The sequence below is a fragment of the Ipomoea triloba genome, chromosome 3 (genome assembly GCF_003576645.1).
Source record: "Ipomoea triloba cultivar NCNSP0323 chromosome 3, ASM357664v1".
NCBI lineage: Eukaryota > Viridiplantae > Streptophyta > Magnoliopsida > Solanales > Convolvulaceae > Ipomoea > Ipomoea triloba.
In genome coordinates, this window is record NC_044918.1 from 21353679 (window position 1) to 21363748 (window position 10070).

A 10070-nucleotide genomic window follows, 5' to 3' on the forward strand; every position below is an offset into this window, starting at 1 on the left:
CCCAAAAAAAAAAAAAAAAACTAAATTCAAATGCCAAAGTAAAAGCATGAAATTGGTTGAAAGATGCTTTATATACCATCTTCATTACTAACTACAATTAACAGTTGAGGTAGGAGCATGAATAGTCAAATAGAAGCCAGTTTGGAAAACCACTCGAGCTAGCAACAATGAAAAAAGAAAAGAAAATCTAAAATCACTTAGAATTTTCAAATATGCAACTCCTGCTCAGAGCCTCAGAAGGACAGAAGATATTATGCACAAGTATAGAATAAAATTTCAGCTAATCAGCCATTTCCATTCAATAAAAAAAAAATCAACCGGAAACAAAAATTAAGGAAAACTTATGTATGGTCTCCTGTCATACAAAAGGAGACAGGATTGGCCATTTTCCTGCTCAACAAAATAATGATAAATTATAGGTAGACAAAGACAATAACAGTAGATTCTATTCAATTAAACTCGAAGCAGCAGATTGATTGCAGTTTAAAAGCAAGAGCTATGTAATTCAGCCACGCCTAACTAAAAAGTTTACTCAAATATAATAGTTTGTTTCGTTAAACGCTTAGCGTTATCCTTGCATTCATGAAATGTTTATATTCCTCAGAGAGCCAAGTAGTATAGTTCCAATGCAAACATCATAGCTAAAAAAAAACGAAAGAGCGCAACGAATCCGCAGTTAACAAACTCACCGTGAAGGGAAGCAAAGCCAATGCCAATCAACTACTACTGCCTCCACCAAGCTTCTCACTTCTTTTTTTTCCACTTTTAGGGTTTCCGTATAACAGAAAGGAGGAAAACGGCAAGCAGTGAAGGGGGAGAAATAGGGATTTGCTACGTCCGAAATAAGGGAATACCGAAGGTGGGCGGGATGGCCATTTTATAGTAACCCAGAAACGTCGTCGTTCATTTTGCCATTTCAGTAATACTCCCTCCAGGCTCATGGCCTCCGCCCTATTTTTTTTCTTCTTTTTTTTTCATTTTTCCCGGCCTCCACCCCCATTTTGTTTTTTTTGCTTCCAAATATATATATATAAACAAACTGGGGGTTGAGGCCGGGAAAAAACGAAAATATATATATATATATTACCTTATTATTGGCAGTGTTGCAAAATAATCTGCACTTAGTGCGCCGGCCGACCGCTAAGCGTATCACCATAATTGATGATCGGTCAGCTAGGCCATTTAGGAGATGGTTGTCTAGGCTTTTTAAGTGCCAATTAGGTAAGTCTTCTAGGCACCGACTAGGTCATTTAGTCAACCGATTAGTTAATATTCTCTTTTTTAAAATTAATTATTTCACTCAAAACGATATGATTTTGAGCGAAATAACCCTATATTGTTCAAACTCAATGTATGTTTTAGATTAATATTTAATATTTTAGTACTCTGTATTAACTACTCCGTCTATCTCATTTTATCTGTCATACTTATTATTCATTAGTCAAACAAACTATTTCTTCTTTTGTTTATTTTTTTTAACATTTTCTTATAATTTTTAAATTTGATTTTTTTATATTTAATAGTACTTTTAATGTAATTTCTAAATATATAAATTTTGCATACTAATTCTAAACTTAATATTATGAAAAATTAAATTAAAAATAATTTTAGTCAATCATCATTAATCGAACCCGATACATACAATGGGATAGAGGAAATATTAATGTATTAAGTAGTTTATAGAAATAAAAATATACACGAGCCCCTGACGTGATTAGCAATTTTTCAACCATCATTATTGATTAAATGTTTTTGAATTTTGTGCTTTTCAATAATTCCAGCCAAACATTTCAAAAATTACCAGTAGCAATTTAATATCAAGACTTGAAATATTGGTACAATTTTTAAGTCAATCTTCAATTGCCTTAACCCTTGACGAAGTGGGCCTAGCACCAAGCACAAAATATTAGGCTCAAGTAAATATAACCAATATCCTTTGAAATGGGTAGGGCGTTTGATCCAATACGAAGAAGTAGTCCAGGATGAATTGTCTCCTCTACACTCAAAAGACAACGCTTACGAGGGAAGCAGCCGGCACGACGATGATGGAAGCAATTTCAGTGGAAGATTACAAGAGCAAAGGCGTCATCATGGTTGCGGAATCCAGTGGTTATGGTATGAACAGGGTCGTGATCGACCTTTCCCAGGGCCAAGGAACCCTAGGCATCCCGAGAGTCGTAATCGACCTCACCCAAGACAACCCGGACGACGAAATTCAGATTCTGGAGGCAATGTCGGCGCCGGCGAGGATAAAACCCGAGTGCTCCAACTCGAAACCCGTCTATATAGACGTGGAAGACGCCATGGAGACCTCTGCTTCTGCTTCCCTCTTCATCTGCGAAATCTGCTGCGATGCGAAGCAAATAAGCGATATTTTCAGAATCAAAGCCTGCAAACACTCCTACTGCTCCGATTGCATTTCGAAATTCGTAGCATCGAAGCTCCAACAGAACGTCCCCCAAATCAATTGCCCTGTTTCCGGCTGCACGGGGGTGGTGGAGCCTCATAACTGCCGCTCGATTTTGCCGCCTCAAGTGTTTGATCGTTGGGGGGACGCGTTATGCGAGGCTTTGGTGTTGGCTTCTGAAAAATTCTATTGCCCCTTCAAGGATTGCTCTGCGCTTCTCATCGATGAAAAGATTGAAGTTGTGGAATCTGAGTGCCCCGAATGCCGCAGATTGTTCTGCGCTAAGTGTAAGGTTCCGTGGCATGCTGGCATTGTTTGCTCTGAGTTTCAGAAGCTGCATGAGAACGAGAGGGAGAAGGAGGATATACTGCTGCTGAATATCGCTAATCAAAAGCAATGGATGAGGTGCCCTAATTGCAGGGTGTATGTTGAGAGAGTTTCGGGTTGCCCTTTCATGATGTGCAGGTGTAAGTGCTGCTTCTGTTACAAGTGCGGAGCTCGTGCAAAAGATCACCATTGTCTTAATTGTGGCACTTAAAATTTAGAATCTTCTTTGTTGAACCTTTTTGGTTGAGCGAATATTTGCTGAACTTGAACTAGTGATGTTGCATATGGTTTTCATTTTTAAGCTCTGCAAACTTATATTATCGTAGTTTCAGAGAAAGATAGACGGAGAAAGTGACAGCGTTGAACATGCATGACTATGATTTGTTGTTGTGTTATTTGCAGAACAATGTTGCTGCAATAATGTTTAAGTTAAAGAAAATAAAATAATAATAATAATAATAATAAAAGGTGGAGTGCAAATAGAGACACAAAGAGGGGGTGGCAATTGGGTTGAGCATACTAGGCATAGAGAACCCCATCTATATTAAATAGAGCACTCAGAGCAGCAAATGTGGTTTTGGAACAGTAACCACCATCACATTTCCCACTGCAAATGTAGTTTTGGAACAGTAACCACCATCACATTTCTCATCACCGCACAATTCCTCTTATTTTCTCTTTTTTAATTACACAATTACACTTACAAAAAATTTTTAAAAATCGCAAAAAAAAAAACTCAATTGATAAGGATGCTCTCAGAAGCCTTGGAAGGATTCTCCTTCCTCTTTGGCTCTTCTACTCCAGACTCTTTTTATCAAGCTTAAGAGTATTTCCATGGTAGTTTAGTAGCTCACATCTTGTTAAACAAGGTCCTTATCTCCTCTTATCAAAGTTATATTAGTTCCCTCTATATTATTTTGTTCACTCTATATATTATTGATACCTTGGGTCCAATACCTAGCAAGGTGCAAGTTAAATTAAAATTTATTATAACTTTAGCAATGTTATGAATTGAGATGTTTCATTGCACGAACCATTATACCATTCTTCTTTGGAATATACTCAACAATGTCATGTAAAATATGAACAGCAAAAATAAAGAGAGAAGACAAAAGAGATAAAGAGAGATCATCATTATTCATCCTTCAATCTAATACATATAACATAAAGAGTTCTATTAAATTTTTTTTTTTAAAACCCTTTTTTTTTAGTACTACTGACTCAATTACAATGCCGCCACTGAGGAGCAAACATGTGACCTTCCATTTAGGAGAGTCACAAAAGTGTCATTAAACTACAAACTATTTGGCATAAAAGCCAATATACTAATGTCCGTATTTATAGGGATAAACTACAAAGAAGTCATCGTACTATTTGGGAACAAGCAATTAAGCCATCAAACTCGAATAACTCTAAAATAAGCCACTGAACTCGGAAAAACAAATCAATTAAGCCACTGAAATCGGAAAAAAGAGCAATTAACCCATTTTTAAAACTTCCGGCGACAATTTCCGGCATTGATGAAAAATTTTGACGGTTGGCGAGGGCGACCAGAAAGGTCGCCTTCCCACGGAGAGGGTGACCAGAAATGGTCGCCCTCACCGGATATGGCGACCGGCGACGACTCGGTCGTCGCCAGAATTTTTCGTCGATGCCGAAAATTGTCGCCGAAAGTTTTAAAAATGGGTTAATTGCTCTTTTTTTTTTTTCCGATTTAAGTGGCTTAATTGCTTTGTTTTTCCAAGTTCAATGGCTTATTTGAGGGTTATTCGAGTTTGATGGCTTAATTGCTTGTTCCCAAATAGTACAATGATTTATTTGTAGTTTATCCCATATTTATAAGGGCCTGCACAATTTAATATAGAATCGGTTAATCGTTTTTTAAGTGAAATACTTTTGGTTCGGTTAATAGTTAATGATTTTTAAAAATTTTGATTATCAGTTAATTCAATTCAAAAGTGCCGGTTAAGTAAATTAGCTAATTGGTTAATCGAATTGTGTGTGTGTGTGTGTGTTTTAATTATTTTCATAATTCATAAACCATATTCTTAGACTAGTTTTTCAATTGTTATCATTTCTATGTTGATATAATGACTATTTAGTGGTGTGAAACTATGGATTGCAAAATTTTCATATGCAATTTTAAGTGTTTTTAAATTTTACTAAAATATTTTGGTTAACTGAAACTCGAACCCACTCCCTTTCACATGGGAGTGTACACCAGGTGCCGCTTGACCATAAGGTCTTTGGCGAGTATACACTAGTTAAATGTATTATAATTTGTAATACAATTATAATACTGTTATATTCCAAAGTTACTTATTGTGTTGGAAAGCAGCGCACTGGCCACTGTGCAAGGTGGTGGTACATTTTTATTGGGACCATTTTACGTATACATAAAGTATAGCACTCATTTTGGTAAATGTATTATAATTTGTAAATTTTGGAAAATAATAAATGTTACAGAAGTACTAAACAACAACAATAATAATAATAACAATAATCATAATAATAACTAACAATTCCAAATTTTGGAGAATTTTACATTTTTAGCATCATTTGGACAAAGAAGATCGGAGTCTTATTCTCATGTAACCAAACTTCCCAGCACCTGGCGAAGAACCTTCGAAAACATATGGCAAATACCCTGTCGCAGCTTTGTATCTCCTTTGAATCTACACAAATCATAAAACCTCTTTAACAAAACCTTATACCACTACAGTGATATATAATAACAAACATTGCATTATTGACATTAACATGACATAGAACTAAATTCTTGAAAAGTAAAAAAATGAATTTATGTTCCAAAACCTTCCAGTGACTCTCCTGTGAGATCCACGTATCATGATCTTTATTCATGAGACATGTTGACTTAATATATAAATGTAATACTTATACTAAAAAAATGTAATACTAATAAATAATAAGGTGTTTGTTACTGAAAAGTGTAATTCTATTAAGGAAAAATATAATACTTTTAAATAAAAAATGTAAAAGTATTACTTCGTACATTTTTGTGTCTGCGATTAACACATTCTGTATTTGCAGTTAATAATTTGTAACACCCCAAGGCTTTCCAACCGGAATCGAAGGAAAGAAAAAGCCGACAACCGGATCCGACCCCGGGCCAACCCGATCCGACCCTGAGCCAACCGGATCCGACCCCAGGACGACGCCGCTTTATTGATTAGCTGTTAGTTTGTTACTGATTTTGTTTAGCTGTTATTAGAATATTCCTAGTATAAATAGGCAGTGGATTGGAGTGAAGGATATGCTTGGTTGAAATTCAATTCTCAACTTCCCTATCTTCTTCTTCTCTCAAACTCTCTCTTCTCTGTATTTCCCCTTCTCTTCTATTTCTCTCTTTTTCTTCCGGTTCAATTTCTAGGATCATTACATTTGGTATCAGAGCTCTTCTTTCCTGAGTTTCAAATGGCTAATCCGACTTTCCTGAGTTTCAAATGGCTAATCCGAATAACCAGAGCCCTTATCAATGGAAGATAGAGTGTGTAAGCTAGAGGCTCAGATGGGTGAGTTGGGTATCAAAATTGACACACAATTTCATGCAACTGTGGAGAAATTAAGGGTTAAGGTGTCCAATCTAAGAGATGAGATGTTCAATTTCAAAAATGAAATTCTGGAAGCTTTGGGACTCGATAGCTCTGCTCCCCCACTGATGAATCCCGTACAAAGAGGCTCTACAGTCCAAACACCGTCAATGGCTCCACAGCCGTATCAGCTTTCCCCACCGTTGGTGCAACTTGAGGTCGGCAGAAGCGACAGATCGGCTCCTCTGGTCTCGGCGGAAGAATCTGGGTACCCCGCCGAAGATCCGGAAGCTGTAATGATGAACCCAGAAGTTGAGTGTGCTCGTGTGATGGCCACCGATGTTCAGAAGATCTATCCACATGCAAAGGTAACTATTGGACCATGGATTGGGAATGAGTTTTACTATGATTTTGATAGGGAGCCTCTGACTGACAAGGATCTCAAGAGAACTAAGCCTCAGATGATTACTACAGTGCAAAGCCTTGGGGTGTTACATAATTTATGTGTTTGTAGTTATCATGTTATGTGTCTGTAATTACCATGTAATGTGCCTTTCAATTTGTTTATATGTATAGAAACGGTTAACGAGATGTACAAAATGTGTCAACTAGTACAAAATCTAAAGGTTATTTTTGGACCAGAGTCTACAATGCAAGGTAGACCCTGATCCATAGTATAATATACCGTTAAAATACTACCCCTTCAAAATCAAGAAATGCACTTTGTTATAGACCATATTCCTAGCACGTTAAGCTTATGGAACTATCCTAATTTTAAACTAAAATTCTTTGCATTTGTTATGATCATGATTCAAAGAAAGGATTATAGAAAATCTACCTCAAACAGTTGTTCACTACTTCTCGAGCAGTTTCTCCCTATGATACATACGGTCCCCCCAGAACCTCCACCAGTAATCTTTGCTCCAAACAAATTTGAATCATCAGATTTTGGTGATTTAAGGTGCTGCATTTCTTGGACCAATCCAACCAACCTATCTGTCCCGTCTGACCCTAGTCCACAAGCGCTGTAGCTGTAATGGCACTGCAAATGCATTTGATAAGTCAGAGATACGATAATGTGGTACACACATACACTTGTTGAGCAAACGAGTATAAATACGTAGTAAAAAGTGAGAGACATGAGGTATGAAGCAAGAATTGGTAGTCTATGGTCTAGGCGCTCGTGCATTCTGGAGAACCTCGACTAAACAAGCACAGAAAATGAAGAACGTCTGAGATTTATAAATAAGTACCTGATACATTAGCTGCCCAAGAGAGTAGAGTTGATGATCAGAAGGTGCAGCAGACAATAATGCTTTAAAAGCCTGGACAGCAGTTAAAATTGCATTTGCATCTAGGTTAGCATTCTAGTAGGGTTACAATGTGAGTGTAGTTTAATCTATCCAAAATGGAACGGATGGTAATCATCCCCATTCTCCACAACAATGTTACCTTTACTCTAAAATTCTCATAAACGGGATGTCTGGTGGGGGATTGTACTGCATAGCTGAGGTTTTCGTCGATTTTTGTGACAGAGTCATCATGATCAGCATACTTCTGAACAAACTCCTTCCCGGACACAGATTCCGGTAGTCTGCTTGCATAAGCAGCTTCATATCTAGGATTGATAATGTGAATATTATGAGGAGTGTGAAAGCAAAACGCAATAGTAAAAAGAAACACACAACAAACCTATGAGGTGAGAGATTGCATAGGTAACCAAGAGAAGCCTCGGTTTCAAATAGATTCCTGCTTCCCTCATCTAATTCATCAGAATTAATATCGTCACCCTGCTCAGCAATGTTGTTTGACATTGAGGAATTCAACCATTCGGACGCCATGGACTTAATCATCTTCCTACCCATGTATGTCCCTATTCTGACTGATTTGTAATCTCCACCACCCACACTGCAACGTACTATAATATATTATTATGAAGAATATACATGAAATACTTAAAATGTTGCTTAATTAACTGAGGTCAAATTATCTATCTCTGAATGTTGTGAAATTAAAGGTGCAAGGTTGTCCCAATCTTAAAGAGTTGCTAGAAAAAAATTATCAAGAGTATAAAGAAGGCATACCTATGTCGTATTCCAGAATCAATTCCCCAGAATCGGATATAGAGTGGAATTTCCACAAGTCCAAGTACCTCAGCAGGCTAAATGAAAGACAGAATCACATTGAATTTTGGATTTGATGTTGCATGTTAAATGGAAGTTTAGCATAAAACATGAAGCTTACCTGACACACCATCGCAAGAAGTTTGTTTTCTTCACCACATGCAGAAGCCATCTGATCCATAACTCCGCATGGAGCTCCAACAACACAGTTTTCTACCTAATGAATTTTAAAAATTGGGTAACTCTTGCCAACAATGTGATATTGAGGACTTCTGATCTCAGACTGAATGCAAAATGGACAAGGTTTAAGATACACATGCCTTTTGGCAGAGCAAAGCAAGATCCCTTGGAGAAATTTCCAATCCTGCAAGCACAAGAAAAATCAGTACACTTCAAATAATATGACATGCAAGTTCATGATTGTGACAATCAATTTAGAGCCTAGCTAGGAAAACTCATGATCTTCACAGAGTTGTGCCTCACTCTTGTAATTTTGTAAAATATGAAAAGAGAGAGAGAGAGAGAGAATAAAGAAAGCTTATTCCCGGAATTGAAAGTCATGAAAACCATAGCAGAAGAAAATAGTACCATGGGCAGCAGCGACAGCAGACATGCTGGCAACTTCAATAGAGGCAGAAGATGATACACCTTTACCTTCAGGTACCCCAGAAGATATCTGTTATCATTTTATTAATTCCCGTCACTTATCTGGGGTAATAATTCAATGGAGATAGTTTCACTTGGACCACATGATAATAACTGAGTTGCTAAGGCCTGAGGACTTGCTGTCAAATGGGTTGATCACCACTGTGATCAATCCCAGGTGGGATGTGCTAATCTCTGTTTAGTTCCCCTAATCCCAGGTGGGTTGATATTATTATGATTAAACACTTACCTTACTAAAAACTTATTCATTTTTTAATGCCAACATAACAAGGAAGAATGGCATTCAAAGAGAGAATTGGAATCAAATTTTTTGAACTATTTACTATACTGAAAAGCAAAATGAAAGGCTTTGCTGTAATATATGAAACAATGGAGGGTCAAGTGCTAGCCTCAGAGGTCCCGATGAAAATATCCCTTATCTTATCATCAAAGTGACTAAACTAAAGGAAACAAAACTCAAACCACATTGGACAAACCAAAGAATGCATGACAAAGAAGACAGCAGATAGCAGATATTCTTCAAATGCCACATGGGAAAGGTTTTCAAACAAATAAAACATAAAGTTAATAATTGAATCAGTCATGCTGCTAGACAGTTTAACATATGTATGTATTAATAAATCCATAAGTTAACTTATAAATGTGAAATTTGGAACCAAATCTCATAAGTGACTAAGTGAGAACTGAAGATTGTGTAACATTGTTGCATAACTAAAACATTTAAATTTAATCTTGCATTTCATAACTTATGTTTTAATAAATGTTCCCTACACCATCGTGCTATCAAATAGGTTAGTACTCTCTGTTCCTGCCTACAAACATAATGCTCTGACTAGCCTAGAATAGCCATCCTTGTGCTATTTATTAAATTCTGGAGGTGATAAAAGTTGAAAGACTCCTTAACAATGAAGAACACAGAAAGAACTACCAGATCAATAATGAACACACAAAAAAAAAGAGGGGGGGGGGAGGGGGGGGGGGGTGAAAGAAACAAAC

The 10070-nt window shown here is 36.9% G+C and overlaps 3 protein-coding genes across 3 annotated transcripts in view; 1 reads left to right on the forward strand and 2 right to left on the reverse strand.

The window, feature by feature from the left end:
* LOC116012762 (DExH-box ATP-dependent RNA helicase DExH10) overlaps window positions 1-973 on the reverse strand; it is a 12963-nt gene extending 11990 nt beyond the window's left edge. The window contains exon 1 of the mRNA XM_031252414.1: window positions 690-973. The gene's annotated coding sequence lies outside the window, so the exon portion shown is untranslated. The remainder of the gene's footprint in view (window positions 1-689) is intronic.
* A 992-nt stretch (window positions 974-1965) lies between these two features.
* LOC116014003 (probable E3 ubiquitin-protein ligase RNF217) lies at window positions 1966-3105 on the forward strand. Its single transcript, XM_031253983.1, has one exon. It carries the CDS (start codon window positions 1983-1985, stop codon window positions 2943-2945), a length of 963 nt encoding a protein of 320 aa, XP_031109843.1. The 5' UTR covers window positions 1966-1982; the 3' UTR covers window positions 2946-3105.
* Window positions 3106-5203: 2098 nt separating this feature from the next.
* The window catches only part of LOC116012746 (L-arabinokinase-like), an 18811-nt gene continuing 13944 nt past the window's right edge, over window positions 5204-10070 (reverse strand). Inside the window, exons 21-29 of the mRNA XM_031252399.1 lie at window positions 8997-9084; window positions 8729-8772; window positions 8530-8625; window positions 8370-8446; window positions 7978-8193; window positions 7738-7903; window positions 7539-7610; window positions 7124-7327; window positions 5204-5409 (exon numbers count right to left, since the gene is read on the reverse strand). Coding sequence (XP_031108259.1) covers window positions 5290-5409; window positions 7124-7327; window positions 7539-7610; window positions 7738-7903; window positions 7978-8193; window positions 8370-8446; window positions 8530-8625; window positions 8729-8772; window positions 8997-9084 — 1083 coding nt within the window. The 3' untranslated portion in view covers window positions 5204-5289. The remainder of the gene's footprint in view (window positions 5410-7123; window positions 7328-7538; window positions 7611-7737; window positions 7904-7977; window positions 8194-8369; window positions 8447-8529; window positions 8626-8728; window positions 8773-8996; window positions 9085-10070) is intronic.

Excerpts from the sequence above, each read along its gene's own strand:
- LOC116014003 (XM_031253983.1), top strand. The coding sequence starts at position 1,983 with ATGAATTGTCTCCTCTACACTCAAAAGACAACGCTTACGAGGGAAGCA.